The sequence below is a fragment of the Canis aureus genome, chromosome 8 (genome assembly GCF_053574225.1).
Source record: "Canis aureus isolate CA01 chromosome 8, VMU_Caureus_v.1.0, whole genome shotgun sequence".
In the NCBI taxonomy this organism is placed as follows: Eukaryota; Metazoa; Chordata; class Mammalia; order Carnivora; family Canidae; genus Canis; species Canis aureus.
This window is the reverse complement of record NC_135618.1, coordinates 35,003,007-35,018,219: the sequence shown is the minus strand read 5'-3', so window position 1 is coordinate 35,018,219 and position 15,213 is coordinate 35,003,007. Positions and strand designations below refer to the sequence as shown.

The 15,213-nt window shown below is 45.4% G+C and overlaps 2 protein-coding genes and 1 long non-coding RNA gene across 9 annotated transcripts in view; 1 reads left to right on the top strand and 2 right to left on the bottom strand.

The window, feature by feature from the left end:
• SARS1 (seryl-tRNA synthetase 1) overlaps positions 1-4,094 on the bottom strand; it is a 20,388-nt gene extending 16,294 nt beyond the window's left edge. Inside the window, exons 1-2 of one of the 2 annotated variants that reach the window (XM_077905745.1) lie at positions 3,872-4,008; positions 777-908 (exon numbers count right to left, since the gene is read on the bottom strand). Coding sequence is in view for 1 of the 2 variants with exons in the window: in XM_077905744.1 (XP_077761870.1) it covers positions 3,876-4,011 (136 nt within the window). In the remaining variant the exon portion in view is untranslated. Of the gene's footprint in view, positions 1-776; positions 909-3,871 lie in introns of both variants that reach the window. The other variant, XM_077905744.1, reaches the window with a different exon arrangement.
• Positions 3,119-15,213, top strand: LOC144318619 (uncharacterized). Its single transcript, XR_013384671.1, has 2 exons — positions 3,119-3,351; positions 12,236-15,213. It is a non-coding gene; the product is annotated as an uncharacterized LOC144318619 (long non-coding RNA).
• Positions 10,008-15,213, bottom strand: part of ELAPOR1 (endosome-lysosome associated apoptosis and autophagy regulator 1) — a 70,593-nt gene continuing 65,387 nt past the window's right edge. Inside the window, exons 19-24 of one of the 6 annotated variants that reach the window (XR_013384670.1) lie at positions 14,934-15,060; positions 14,677-14,855; positions 13,965-14,130; positions 13,658-13,713; positions 12,247-12,882; positions 10,008-12,115 (exon numbers count right to left, since the gene is read on the bottom strand). Coding sequence is in view for 5 of the 6 variants with exons in the window: in XM_077905739.1 (XP_077761865.1) it covers positions 12,783-12,882; positions 13,658-13,713; positions 13,965-14,130; positions 14,677-14,855; positions 14,934-15,060 (628 nt within the window). In the remaining variant the exon portion in view is untranslated. Of the gene's footprint in view, positions 12,883-12,949; positions 13,013-13,657; positions 13,714-13,964; positions 14,131-14,676; positions 14,856-14,933; positions 15,061-15,213 lie in introns of all 6 variants that reach the window. The other 5 variants (XM_077905740.1, XM_077905739.1, XM_077905741.1 and 2 more) reach the window with 5 other exon arrangements.

Genomic DNA, 15,213 nt, shown 5'->3' with positions numbered 1-15,213 from the left:
ATACCTTTACTCACCAGGATAATGCAAATTAAAACCACAAAGAGATACCACTACATATCCACCAGAATGGCTAAAATTGAATAGACTGCCAATATTTAGGACAAGGCTGTAGAAAAACTAGAACTCTTATTTTGCTGGTGAGAGTGTTGATTGCCATTAACTACTTAGGGTAACTATCTGGTAATACCTACTAAATCTAAACATGTATCTACCTACTTTATGATCCAGCAACTCCACCCATATATACCTAACAGAAATGAGTGCCTCCATATACCAAGACACACAAAGCAATATTCATAGCACTTTATTCATAATACCCTCAAATTGGTAACAATCAGAATGTCCATCAATAGAATTGATTGGTACATTTACATAATGGATAATTGGTATATTTACATAATGGAGTACTACATAGCAATGAAAATGAACCAGCCACGAAGCCACATGAAGATAGAATAATTTTATAGACATAATTCTGAGGGAAAGAATCCACATACAAAAATATCTACATAAGTCCATTTACATTAAGTTTAACATCAAGCAAAATTAATTTATGGTGACAGAGGGCAGAACACTGTTATTTTTGGAAGGGGCATGAGAGAGCATGCTGGGGTGCTGTAAATGTCTTCTTTGATCTTGACCTGGGTGGTGGTTAGATACATATACAGCTTTATAAAACCCATTAAGCTGCACATGAAAATCTGTACATTTTACTGAATACATCTCCATAAAAAATAAGTTTAAAAAGGTTGTATCTAAAAGCAGTATAGGGGCACCTGGTGGCTCGGTTGGTTAAGCATCTGCCTTCGGCTCAGGTCATGATCCCACATCAGGCTCCCTGCTCAGGGGGGAAACTGCTTCTCTTCCCTCTGCCACTCCCCCTGCTTGTATTCTCGCTTGTGCTCTCTCTGTCAAATAAATAAATAAATAATCTTAAAAAAAATAAAAGTAGTATAAATGTCACAACAAGATATATAATACGTGGAGAACACTCAACAAATGAGGTAGTGCTATGGGAGCAGAGTTAATTTCGCGAGGAGGCTGATGGGAATGGGGGCAGCAGCCTGATAAGGAATATCCAAGAAGAGGCAACAATCATGGACATGTGAAAGAGCAAACACGTAACATAACAAGTCTAGAACAAAGAGTGGAGGACAAATGTGGGAGAGTGACAGAAGGTGAGGCTAGGAAGACATGCAGGGCTTTGTAAACTGTCTTAACTAATTTGTATTTTTATGCTTTAGGGCTACACTGTCTGATATGGTAGCCACTAGGTAGGAAGCTATTGAGCATTTGAAACATGGAAGGGGAGGGGGAGAGGGAGAAGCTGACAAGCAGACACCCCACTGAGCAGGGAGCCCAACTTAGGACTCGATCCCAGGACACTGGGATCATGACTTGACCTAAAGTCAGAAGTCAGACACTTAACCAACTGAGCCACCCAGGGGCTCTCAGACAGCACTGCTTTAAGGTAAGAATATCAACTGCAAGACTTAAACCTGTAAAATGATTAGATTTGTATTCCAAAAAAAAAAAAAAAAATTACATGTCCTGGATGTGGCCTTGCGCTAGATGAGATCTCAGTAAAACTGAAGGCAGTGAGAAAGTGCTCGAAATGAGGACCCGGCTTAAGGAGTGTGCAATAAGGCAGTAAAGAAAATTTTCATTCACAATAGCACAGGCTAGATAGAATTCCTGTAACTACCAGATTTCAAGATACGTTGAAATCTAGCAGCTTTAAAAAAAGAAAAAAATCTAGCAGCTTTGTAAATAGTTGAGACAAATGCTTATTATATACCCAAATGTGCCCTTGCTATATTACTCTGAACTAAAAAGAAGAATCACAGTTTGAATCCTTGGAGTTAGAAGAGTTGTGGTAAACTTCAATGTGATACTACGACTCCAAGTTATAGGAGACGTCTGTGTTCCACACAGAGCCCTAGTGGCATGTTGCATGTCTATAGGTAGACAAATAGATATACGTGTGAAGCCTGCTCTGTCCTGTCAGGGAACATATGAGTTTTTGTTTTTTTTTCTTTTTATTTTTTTAAGATTTTATTTATTTATTCATGAGAGACATAGAGACAGAGAGAGGCAGAAACACAGGCAGAGGGAGAAGCAGGCTCCATGCAGGGAGCCTGATGTGGGACTCGATCCTGGGTCTCCAGGATCACACCCTAGGCCGAAGGCGGCACTAAACTGCTGAGCCACCCAGGCTGCCCAACATATGCGGCTCCGCGTTACACGTCCTTGTTGCAGCCAATGACAGAAGAACCTTGATATAAGATAAGATCTGTCAATGTCCAACAGGGGCAGCCCAGGACTTGGGAAAAAAAATCATTAATTCCTTTTGGCTGCAAAGAGAATATTGGGAAGGGACATTAGGTAGAAAAGAATCAAATCAACAAATGTGTTGAAAAGAACCTACATAAACTGTTTTTCATACAGAAGGCCAAAGTGCCCCCAGTACAGAAGATACTCGTGAATTCACTAAACCTTTGTCAAGCCCTTACCAAGCACCAGGTAGATACTGGGATGTTATTTATATACCCCCTGTATGTGTACGTATACCCTTGCTATTGGGACATACAGGCGAATAAAACACAAACCTGTCCCCAAAGAACTCCTCCTCTCACCACAAATCCACTCATTAAGCAAGCAACAAAACTTCCTGTGGATGTGTACATCTTACACAAGAGACTAACACATTCAAAGTCATTTAACAGCTGTACACAAAATCAAATACTTCTGACTTCCAATTCAGTAAAAGTGTCCAGTCTGGTTTTTTTCCTTCCTTTAATTTAATTCCATTGCAACTCAAAAATTCAGATTGAGATTTAGGTGGTGGGATCTCATGGTCAAACAAATAACACATCTGAAAGATTGAGACTACAGAATCAGCAGAAAACAGAAGTTAAACAAATACCCTCTATCCACCCAATACTCTGATAAATTTAGGAAAACCAATTTTCCTAATAAAACTGCACCGCACTCTTGGACAGCGAGGGCCTTTGCAGCGTGCTGTCATAAAACCTGGCTCCCAGTTGCTTACAGACCTATTGCATCAGACAAAAAAATGAATCACGTGTGCTTGACAGCTTCCGGCCAGTCAGTGACTACCCCGGGTCAACTCAGGCAGAAGCTGATAGGCGGTTCTGTGGTTTTATTTAGCTTCATGAAAGATGCCCGGATCAGTCCCAGGGTCTAGACCAACTCTGATAACGTCTTTTCAGGAAAACTTGCACAAATCACAATTAAACGGGATCCATGGTTACAAGGTTGTTCTCGCCCACCGCACTCCTCTCCCCGTATCTAGTCTCCTACGGAAAAGGCCTCCATCCATTCGTAAAGGTACGCCTGCAGGTCACAGGGATGACCTTCCCCAAAGCTCCCGGTTTTAGCCAGGGGCGGCTTCCGAAGTCCCCAAATACTTGCAATGTGGGTGGACCGAACTATTAGGCGGCAGATGCGAGTCGGTGTCAGGCTGGAGCCTTCGGTCCTATCAGATTAGAGGCGGACCGCTCGGGGGCCTCGCTGAAGACAGGAAGGGACGCAAGGGGCCCAGAGGGGAGTGTTAGGAGCCCCCTCCCCCCCCCCGTTCTTCTGGCTACTCGGGCGGCCCTGGCCGGACGGCCCCGGTGCGCACGCGCCCCGCTCCTCCGCGACACCACAGCCCGGCGCCGGCGCGCCAGGAGGGAAGAGATGGGACGGCCGGGCCGCACGCCGCCCTCTAGGGCCCAGCGAGGGCCTGGGCGTCACCGCCGCGGGGCAGGCCGCCGGGGAGGGCGCGGGGGAGGCCGCCGGGGAGGGCTGGGAGCGGTCGGGAGAGGCAGCGTGGACTGCGCCCGGGCTACCCCGCGCTTCCCGGTACTTACAGCGTCGCCACTCGCCGTCCGCCCTCACCAGCTGGTCCACGAGCCCCGGGTCCTTGAAGCGCTTCTCCTGCGTCTCTCGGATGAGGGCTGGGTCGCCTCCTTTATCCACCCGAAACAAATCCAGATCCAGCACCATGTTTCCTTGCCGCAGCCAACGCTGAGGGACGTGAGGAACCGAGCCGGGCACCGGCGGCCGCCGCACTGCGCCGGCGCTGACACGCCCTCCGCGCGCAGGCGCGGCCCGAGCGGCCCGAGCGCGCGGGCGCCCCCTCTCGGCCCGAAGCAGCGGCGCGGGGGGCGGCCCGCGGGGCCCGGGTGCGCGCGGCCCGCCGGGCGGCTGGGCCTGGTCCCGGGCTCGTGCGTCCTCCCCAGGGCCGCGCTCTGTGCGATCTCAGACTGTCCGGTAAAAGCGAGTGCCTGTCAGCATGGTCTCTGGCTTGGAAGCTAGAGCTTCCGATGGATGCCAGTCTTTGTCTTAACAGACGCGGTTCCTAAGGCTAGGCACTGTCCTTGAACCTCTGTTCCCTTCTCCATCTTCTTGTGGACAAGAATGACTACGGGCCTTAGTCCCTGGGTTACCTCAATTCGAGATTCCTGCTCTCCTGCCTTACAGCTAGAATACCTTTCTTAGCCTGATGATTGAGCAAATCAGATCGTCCTATTACCAACCTTTAGAATCGCAGGATTGGAAAAGTGAGATTGAAATATTTTAGAGAGAGACATGAGATTTTTCCAAGGGCCGATTTGAAGCAGATTTGAAGGCAGTATGAAGTATGGAAGTCACATCTAGGGTCTATTTAAAACTCCTTGAACAAAGATTTTACCATATTTTCATTTTATAATGTTTAGGGCTTTACAGTGGAATATTATGGTTGCATTTTGGAGCCAAGGTTATCAAAAAGTACTGCTGATAAGGAGATTATTTGGAGGATTAGGGAATAGATGATCTGTCCACCCCATCCTTCTAATTTACTGAGACTTTAGAGCCCCACTCCTAGTGCCCCACAGCTGGCTGTGCTAAGACCTTCTTGACCTTACAGCACTTGTATGGGTTCCTGTGATGAGGATATGGCATTGCTATCCCTGCTCCACAACAAGGAGTTACCAAGCCAACTTAGATGTAGTAGGGCGCTAAGGACAGTGGTAGAAGCTGACAGGTAGAGCACTGGAGGGAGGCTTGGGAAAGGGGGTTGTCTGGGTTTGCCTCCCTAGGTTCACTTTGCTTGGGATGCTAGATTTAAAACCAGTGGAAAGGACAGCTGCAGTCTCTGAAGAAAACATGCAAGAAAACTGTCTTCATAGTGTAAGGTTCCCCACAATCTTCTGAGGGCAAGGTCTGATAGGGGCTGACTGCTTCCATGGCAATGAAGGCACTGCCAAAGTGTGTAGTTTGCTAAGTTTCAGGACAGTGATGGGTGTTCCTGAGGCTACACTGGGGCCCAGGCCTAGGAGAGGAGGTTCACTGGGCCAATCCTATAAGGAGGTCGTCAGTATAATTGGAAGGATGACCTTAAAATTCTGGCCGCTCCAAACTTTCTTAGGAATCAGAATGCCTGGGTGGCTCAGCGCTTGGGGGTCTGCCTTCAGCTCAGGGCCAGGATGGGATGGAGTCCCACATCGGGCTCCCTGCATGGAGCCTGCTTCACCCTTTGTCTATGCCTCTGCCTCTCTGTGTCTCTCATAAATTAAAAAGAAAAAAAAATTCCTTAGGAATTTTTGCCATTGGTCCGATCATTATATTATAGCCATCTTCTTTTAAAATGCTCATGTTACCTGATTAATAAATTAGCATAATAGCATACTTCATTCATCAGCTTAAAAATCATAAGATTTTTTAGAGCTGGAGGTGAATGTTAGCTAGCTACTAGACCAATAATTCTTTTATTTTTTTTAGACCAATAATTCTTAATCTTTTTTTTTTCTTTTTAATTTTTTTTTTTTTTTTTTTTTTTTTTTACGATAGTTACAGAGAGAGAGAGAGGCAGAGACACAGGCAGAGGGAGAAGCAGGCTCCATGCCCCGGGAGCCCGACATGGGATACGATCCCGGGTCTCCATGATCGCGCCCTGGGCCAAAGGCAAGCGCCAAACCACTGCGCCACCCAGGGATCCCTAATTCTTAATCTTTTCATCACCTTGTCCCTCATGTTTTAAAATGTTTGTCTAACAAACATATTACAAAATTCATTTTCCTTTCTTACTAATCAGATAGTAATTAGAATTTCTGATCTACAGAAAATAAAGTATTACTACACAATGTTACTTTTTGCTAACACAAAAGCAAATCAACATAATACTTTAGTGATGGAGTGATGATGTGAAACCCTACCATTTTTGGATGTGTGGTTTCTATTAGGTTTTATTACTGAGAATAGCTATATGTGCTACATCTGAGGACTCGGGCTCGAAGGTTCAAGGAAAACAACTAGGCCAACCCCTTTATCTTCTGTACAAGAACACTGAGGCCCAGGGAAATTAAGCAATAGAGCCAAAACCTGAATACTGGTAAGACACTAAGATAGTCTCATGTTTGGGCTTGTCTGTTAGCATTCCTTAAGCAGAAAACAGAGGCTTGAGGAACTTGCTAGAAAATGTGGCTTAATTGAACACCAAAAAAAAAATAAATTTATAAATAAATAAGTAAATAAATAAATAGAAAAGAAAGAAGAAAGAAAGAAGAGAAAGAAAGAAAGAAAGAAAAGAAAAAAGAAAAGAAAAGAAAGAAAAGAAAAGAAAAGAAAAGGAAAGGAAAGGAAAGGAAAGGAAAGGAAAGGAAAGGAAAGGAAAGAAAGAGCGGCTTTTTCTCATAGGGCAGAGACTAGTTTTTGTATTTTTATTTCCACAGGACCTAGCATAGTGTCTTACACGTGGTAGGTGCTTATTATATCCTTATTGGGTGAGTGGGTTGCAGGGAATAGGCTGAGAGGTTAGAAGTTTGTTACAGGTTCAGGGAGTAGAGTCCTAGCTGCGATATTGCCTTGGGAGTCTGGGGTAGCTATTGGGCAGACTGAGGAGAATGAGTAGCTGTAGGGAGGGAGCAAGAAGTGAGGGAGCACCCAGCCACAGACGCCATCCTCAGATTTTACCAGTGCACATGCTTGGCAGTGTAGGAGGGCTCTCCTAGGCCTTGTTTTAGCACCTCTTTGCATTCCACTTTCTGTCTTGAGTCTAAGGGAGGATTTCTCAGTGTTGGACAAGCAAGCCCTATCCTCTCATTCCCAACTAGAAACCTTCAGTGACTACCTGTTGCCCTTGGGAGAACATCTCAACACAGCTTGCAAAGCCTTCCATGATCTGCCCTCTACCAAATTCTCTAAAATCTTCCCCTTATCTCTTGGCATTCCCTTCTCACATTCTCCATACTGAGCTACTTGTAGCTCTCCTTTCTTGTCTCTGAGCCTTTATACAAACTGCTTCTACCTGGAACTCCCCTTCCCTCCTCTGATACTCCAAATGGGCTAATTCCTCCATCCTAGGGGAAGCTTTCTCTGATACACTATTCACCCCTCTCCCTGATTGGTGCAGCAACCCCCCCCCCCCCCCCCCCCCCCCCCCCCCCCCCCGCTTCTAGGTTCCTACAGCCCAGTAGCATTTATCATACTGGTACAGAAGAAACTGACAACCCAACTTCCAGCTTGAGGCTGCCCACTCCCTTCTATCAGAGAGACACAATAACAAAAGAAGTTAATGTTGCTGTCCTTGGACAATGAAGGAGGAAACCATCTAAAAATAACATGGGCAGGGAAAGCTGCCAGGATCTGGGGCGACTTTGATCCTTACTCTCTCTCTGTTAGAATTGGAATGAGGTGTCCATTCTCCTACCACACTGTATGGTTTGGGGCATTACGTTTTATGTGGGATTGTTAACTTCACTGATACGGAGTTAGTTTATATTCCAAATTCTCCTTGAATAGCTCTTACACTAGCCATGATTTTTTTTAAAAGATTTTATTTATCTATTCATAAGAGACAGAGACCCAGGCAGAGGAAGAAGCACGCTCCTCACAGGGAGCCCGATGCAGGACTCAATCCTAGGACCCCGAGATCACGACCTGAGCCAAAGGCAGATGCTCAACCACTGAGCCATCCAGGTGCCCCTAGCCATGAACTTTTATATATGCAGCCTTACATGAGTTTCTTTTTTTTTTTTTTTTTAAAGATTTTATTTATTTATTCATGAGAGACACAGAGAGAGAGAGGCAGAGAGAGAAGCAGGCTCCATGCAGGGAGCCCGATGTGGGACTTGATTCCAGGTCTCCAGGATCACTCCCTGGGCCAAAGGCAGGCACTTAACCACTGAGCCACCCAGGCGTCCCTTACATGAGTTTCTTTGTCTCTTCAACAGGCATTGTAGCTCTGTGGTTTTCTTTCTTTTTTTTTTTTTTTGTGGTTTTCAATTAATTGTCTTCTTTAAGGTTTAGACCAAGACATTAGTATCTTCTTGCCTGTTCAGCTGACAGTGTATTTCACTTCTTTGTCAGTGATTGGGAAATCTTTAAAATAATTCACATATCCCACCTCCCATCCCAACCAATTTCTTTTCTTTTAAGATTTTATTTTTAAGTAATCTCTACACCCAACATGGGGCTCAAACTCAAAACCCTAAGATCAGAGCTGCATTCTCCATTGTTTGAGCCAGCCAGGTGCCCCTCCCGCAGTTTCTTTCTTTCTTTCTTTCTTTCTTTCTTTCTTTCTTTCTTTCTTTCTTTCTTTCTTTCTTTCTTTCTTTCTTTCTTTCTTTCTTTCTTTCTTTCTTTCTTCTTTCTTTTTTTTTCAAGATTTTATTCATTTATTCATGAGAGACACACAGAGAGAGAGAGAGAGACAGAGACAGAAGCAGGCTCCATGCAAGGATCCCGATGTGGGACTTGATCCCGGGACTACAGTATCACGCTTTGGGCCAAAGGCAGACGTCAAACTGCTGAGCCACCCAGGGATCCCCTCTCCCGCAGTTTCAAGCTTAGTCATGTCTGTTGTTTGTTTGTGACATTGGGACACTGTACAGTATATGGTTGAATCCATGTAAATTAACTATGGTACTCCCATGTCAGTGTTTCTTCACTATTGTGTCCGCAGTGGGTGAGCCAGGGTAAGTTTCACAGTGGGGTGATTTTGAAGGCTGGGTAGGGGTCAGTCGGGTGAAAAGGAAGGGGAGGGGCAAAAGGCAGAGGCAGAGGCCGACACAGGGAGGCATGAAAGAGCTTATAAGTGAAGGATAGTCAAGTTGCTGGGACAGCAGGGTGTCTGACTTGCTCAGTAGAGCATGCAGCCGTTGATCTCAGGGTTGCAAGTTTTGAGCCCTACACTGGGCGTGGAGATTACTTAAAATCTTAAAAAAAGAAAAAAAAATCTTAAAAAAAGAAAAAACAACTTTAAAAAAATGTGGGTAGAGTAGAAGCAATTGTGGATAGAGAGGGGCAGGTATGCTATTAGGGACCTTCCATGCCACAGTACTCTGTTGGAGATGCAGTTTCTTAATCTATTACAATGAGGATAGTACCTGTCTCTAGTTTGGACCTTATACATAAGCAGGGGTGATATGTAAATATTAAGCCATCAGTACAACCAGGTAAAACTCAGTCTGAGGGAAGCAACCAGCTGAGGGAAATCTTTTTATGGGGTTAAATGCTCTCAACTAGAGTGAAGGAAAAGTACTAATGCGGGAAAAGCCAGCTACCCCTGGAAATAATGGTAGGTCCCGATGTCCCCTAGGATTTTCTCCACATCTCGTCTCTAAGAGTCCACCTCAGGCCCAAAGAATAGAATTTTACTTGTCTTTGTAGATACATTGTTATGTGGCTGGCCTCAGTGCCACCCCAGAGGAAACTAAACTGGAAAGGAAGGGAGGGAAGATGCTAAGTGATTTATATGAACTCTTTGATCCTCACCCAATTTGGGGAAGTGAGGCATCATTAGATGCATTTTATTACCTGGAAACAGGCTTTGCTTGTTGGCTGATCCCTCAACAGATGGTGAGAGGCTTTCTAGTCTAGGTCCCTTTTGCTCTGAAGCATGCTCTTTTCTCGGTTACTCTGGAGTTCCAAAATCCTCCTCACCTTCAGCTAAAGCTTCAATATCACTTCCATTTCTCACTCCCCCATCCAGCCGCCCGACCCATGTTCAAAAAAGCAACTTGAAACATATGTTTTTATTTGACAAAAAAAGAAAAGGGGAAAAATGTGACAAGCCATAGCCATCCCCTAACAAACTACAAACTCTTGGAATACAAAATAAAAAGGAAATCCAAGCAGTCTTGATGAGATGAAAATTTGGTTTCACAAAGCTGAAAAATCCGTTACAAAGTCTCTATTGTATAAATATAGTCAGTCTTATCTTTAATGTAGAGTCAGACCAAAAAAAAATGTGTTGGTATAAGAAATCGCCCAGTCCTTGAATATACCAAAATGCTCATTTGTCTTCCCAGCCAAATCAGGTGATGCTTACATGAGAATTACTTATGCCTTCCACTCTAGGTAACCAAATGGGATTTAAGTATTTTATCTCCCCCAATAGCCTGTGCAAACCATTATAGTCTTGGTTTAAGAGAGAAAGGCTTTTCCCATATAAAATCTAACATGTGTCTGTTCTAAAATTGATTATGGTGATTGCTGCACAATTCTGTGAATATACTAAAATCCATTGAATTGTACATTTTCAATGAGCCAATTGTATGGTATGTGAATTATATCTCAATAGGGCTGTTAAAAATATAAAATATGTCTAAGGAACAGGTGATTCCAATATTATAACTCAGGAGCTCCTGGCAGGACATAGGGAAGATCTGTAGAAGTCGGTACACTAAGGGATAGTAAAAGGGAGATGATTTATGCCTAAATCAGTGGAGTCTGAGGTCAGTCTGGGGGCACTCAGTTTCAAGATGTCAGGATAAAGAAGTCAAGAGGGTATATACTTTTTCCTACTGCTTCCAGAGTCATCTAAGGACCTTGTATGGCTCTTGTCACCAAATAAATTTATTCAGTGGGAAAGGAGATGCTTTCTGGGTGTTGCTGAAGCTACAGAAAACTTTACACTAGAGTTCAGGAGCTAGGTATCTGCATCCATTGGGAGAAATTCCAATATCGCTACAGGATCTGAGAGCCTGACTCCCACGAGAGGAGGATACCCCCCAAAGCTTCTAGATTTATTGAACCAATGGGACTGCCTGCCTTCAGTGATGCTACTACTGATGACCAGAGGTCACAGCAGGGCCCGGTTCTCACTGACCCTTTTCTAAGGCCACTGCCAGGGCAGCCATGCCTCATCAGAACAGCAGACCCTTTTTTTTTTTTTTTTTTTTTAGCAGACCCTTTTTATGGCAGACAAACCACCCTGAATTGCCATCCCATGCTATACCTACACTGTGGGCACCAGGTGGCCACTCAGAAAAGGAGATAGGCACAGCCAAGGATAACTGGACCCTTGACCAAGGGATGGGCATGCCAGCCTGACAACATGGGAGGGAGGATCACCAGTAGTAAAAAGAAAATGGGAATTTTAAACTCTTGCACTGATTTTGCCATTGTAGTTACTTGAAGTCCATCAACTATACTGGGTATAAAAGTGGAGAAAAGAGGCACAGAGGACACTCACTTTACTCACCTTTAAGAAAGGATGCTGCCAGAAATTGGGACTAGAAGTCTTTTTAGTTTTTTTAGCACACAGAAGAAATGGGAACAGGAAACAGAGAAGGTTAGGGGCTTGAAAGCATGACATGTACCAGTTTGCCAAATATCTTGTTCAATTCCTCTAGTCTTTCCTCCATGAAGACTGATCTGGTCCTCTGGCTCAGGTATAGGCTGGGAGTCAATTCCCTTTTTTGGCCAGCCTAGAAAATGTTTATTCTGCAGCTGAGCAGATGGTTAAGCTTAGAAGCAGACATCCTAGCCACCTCGGGTCCTTCCCGTTGTGGGCCGGATCCTCCAAGACAGCCCCGTTAAAACCTTGGCTTCCTTGTGTTCTTTCAAAATAAGATACCCCTGTTCCAATGATAAGGCTCAAATCTCTATGAATGGGGCCCTCAAGGACAGGAAATTTTCCTTACTGGTAAGGTTTGTCATCTCTGTGGGTCAAAGCAAGCAGAGAAGAAAGCTAGAACATCTGTGTTTGGGGCTTACCTGGCTGTCTTTAGTGTCCTAGGGAGATGGTGGGATGTTAAAAAAAAAAAAAAAAAAAAGTGTGTGTTGGGAGAATAGATCCACCAGGGCTTTCGGTATTTTCTTGGTGCACTTTTTCCTTTGGCTCCTGTGAGAATATTTATTGCTTACTGAGAAAAAGGGAGTAAAGTACCTAGTTTTAAAAATAAAACAAATAAAACTTTCCTTCTTGCCTCTCTTTGTGCTTATCGAGCCTTTTCTTCCCCAGGCCTTACTCACCTTGCCCTCAGCCTATGTGCACGAAATTCAATGTGAGCTGGTTATCCAGGAGAGACGAATCCAGGCTACCATGATGGTCCAGGAGGGAACGCCAACACCCTCCTTACCCAGCCTCTCTCCTCAAGAGATCATGAGCTGAAGGGCATATCATCGGACAAACCTCCAGCTGCTTCTGCCCTTAAATAAGGGGACAGAGGAAGTTGTTTCTATATTTAAGAAGAGAGAACTATTTTCATTCCATAGCTATAAGAGTTATGAGCAGATGAAGCTATGACTCTGGCGGCTGGACCATTTTGGGAAACAAGATGCAAGCAAGGGAGTAATATACAAACAAAGTGTGGGTATATTTGACAGGTTTGAGGCAAGCAGAAAGGAGGGCTTGGGTATTCTATAAAAAACCTAATATCTGAAATTCAAACTTCTTCTGATAAGGCCACAATGAAGAGATTTCCAGCAGGAAGCTGGCACCCAAATTGCCACAGGCTTGCAAGGTGACGTGCCCAGGTGAGGAGGCAGGGGAGGCAGGACAGTGCCTCTCACAGGTCCATGTCTGGGCCTCCTGAGGATGTCTTCAGTGGCACGGAGTCAAATCCATCAGGAGTCCTCTGAAAGAGAGATGGTGACAGGAGCTGGCTGCTGCACGGGGGCAAGTTTGGGAAACAAAGGAGAGAAATGGAAAATAGGTGACAGAAGGAACCCTTACGGAATTCCTGCTTCCAGTAGCTTTGTGGAAACAGACATAAGATACCCTCTATTCTTCTTGGTCCTTTCAGTCAGTCAGAAGATAAGAAAAATCTTTAAGATCCCCTGCTTTGCATCTTTCCTGATTTCTAAAAACCCAGAAAGACTCAGGAGTCCCAGGGGAAGTTGTTGTCTCATTGATTAAATACATGCACGGGCACGCAATGCAGGTTCATGCAACGTCACCGTGATAGGTCAGCATAAAGGGAATGAGATTCAGCAATCTAAACACCCACCAGCCCTCCCCTCCCCATCCCTCCAGTCCACTCCTCTCTGTTACCACCCTCCCCACCCACACCTGTTTGATGAACTGGTTCAGGGCAGCAGTGAGGTATGGGTTCTGGCAGACTGGGGATGCAGAGGGCTGTGGCCCTGGAGGCGTTTCTTGGATGCTCTCTGCTCACCCCACACCCAGCGACAGTGTTGTCAGCATTGCATTTATGAGCTTCAAATTTGCTCACCCACCCACACATACACAGCCAACTATCCGGCCTCCACAATGCTCAGCCGTGAGCACCATGACTCAGCCCCCCAAGGAACCAGGGCCCAGACATCAGGGGACAGCACCCTCCACTGGTCAAAGGAGAGCCTTGCTTCTATCAGAAGTTGATCCTAGAGATCGCCTCTTCCCCACCCTCCAAAAAAAAAAAGGGGGGGGGATGATTCTTACAACGTGGATGGTTCAATACTCCTTCTGGAAGTTAAAAGGCCCAAACAGTCCATCAACTGGAGTGCATGTTGGGAGAGAAGGAGCCTGGTCAAGAGCAGCCTTGGGCCCCATGGGAAACAGTAATGGTGTGGAAATACTGAAGGTAGAAGCCAGGATTTTGAGGGTGGGGGGATAGAACAGTCGGGAGGGTGGGGAGTAGAGTAGTGAGTGGTCCCTGAACAGTGTGGGACCATTCAGTGTCCTAGGACTGGTGTCTTCTCCAGCCCTCCAGGCTGACCTCAGTAGGGGCGCTGGCCAGCCTCCCTACCTTGGAGGTAAATGATTTGATCTTCCCAAAGAGTGACTTCTTGCTGGTAAAGATGAGGTCATCCTCCACATCCTCGCCTTCCATGATGGCACAGCTGTCGGCTGCTGGCAGGTCACAGTCCTTGAGCGTAGCGTTCATCACCAGCTTAGAGTACTTGTACTCCAGTCTATGAGGCAGGGGGAATGGGAAAGAGAAAATAACAAATTGTGGAATAAGGGAGAGGGGAGGGAGAAGGACTGGGCCATAAACAGGTAACCACAGGTAAGGAAACTGAAGCATAACAAAATGGTGTGAGGCCTGGGCATATAGCTAAGGAATCTTGATTTCCAGGTCAGCAATCTTTGTTGTTGTTGTTGTTGTTGTTGCTGTTGTTAAGGCTGGCTGTTGCTGTGTACCCAAAGCCTAATAGAAATATTGGAATCACAAAGTTATTATTTTAATTATTAATAATAACAACAAATTGAGGATACTATGCTTTTGAGCATCTGACAGTCATTTATAGACTGCCATGTGGTACTGTCCCCGTTCCTGAACAGGGTCAGGATAGCCAAGGTATACATTGGATAAGTGGCTCAACAAGTCTCTGGCCAGAGTCACAGGGTCTGTGGCGAACTCCAGAGAAAAGCCTCATGAATTTATTTCTTGGCTATTCTCTTCCCGGTTCAATGATCCAATCCTGCCCATCCCCAAACTCCGATACCCCATCATGTACTTTTGATTCTTTTTCCAAAAGTAACAGGTCAAGACGGTGAGCAGGATGGCAGTACAGGTGCCTGCAGAGATGCCCACTTTCAGCCAGAAATCGATCGTTTTGCAGATGGTGACTCTCTGTTCAGGCAGGGAGATGCCACCCACGCATAGCTTTGGTTCTCGCCACACATAAGTAGTCTTCTATTGGGGAGAAAAACAAAGGAACTCAGAGATCACATTTCATCCTCTCCTGGGACATCCTCAAGCAGAGAAACCCACCTGGATCCCAGCCACGCAGCTGCTGACGATAGCGTGGTAGTCAGCAGGGGAACAGAGTGGACAAGCAGCCAGGCTCTCCCACAGGAAGTGGAAGTTACAGCCATCACAGGTCCCATCGGAGCATGTGCTAGCAAAGCAGAAAGGAGACTTGAGTTGCTTACTCATTGGATGGTGGGAGTCCTGTCACCTGATAGCTAGCCTGTACCATCCTCTCCTTGCCAAACTGTTAGCCCCACCAGGGTCCTCCCAATTAGTCCTTAATACAGATTTTGCTCTCTGA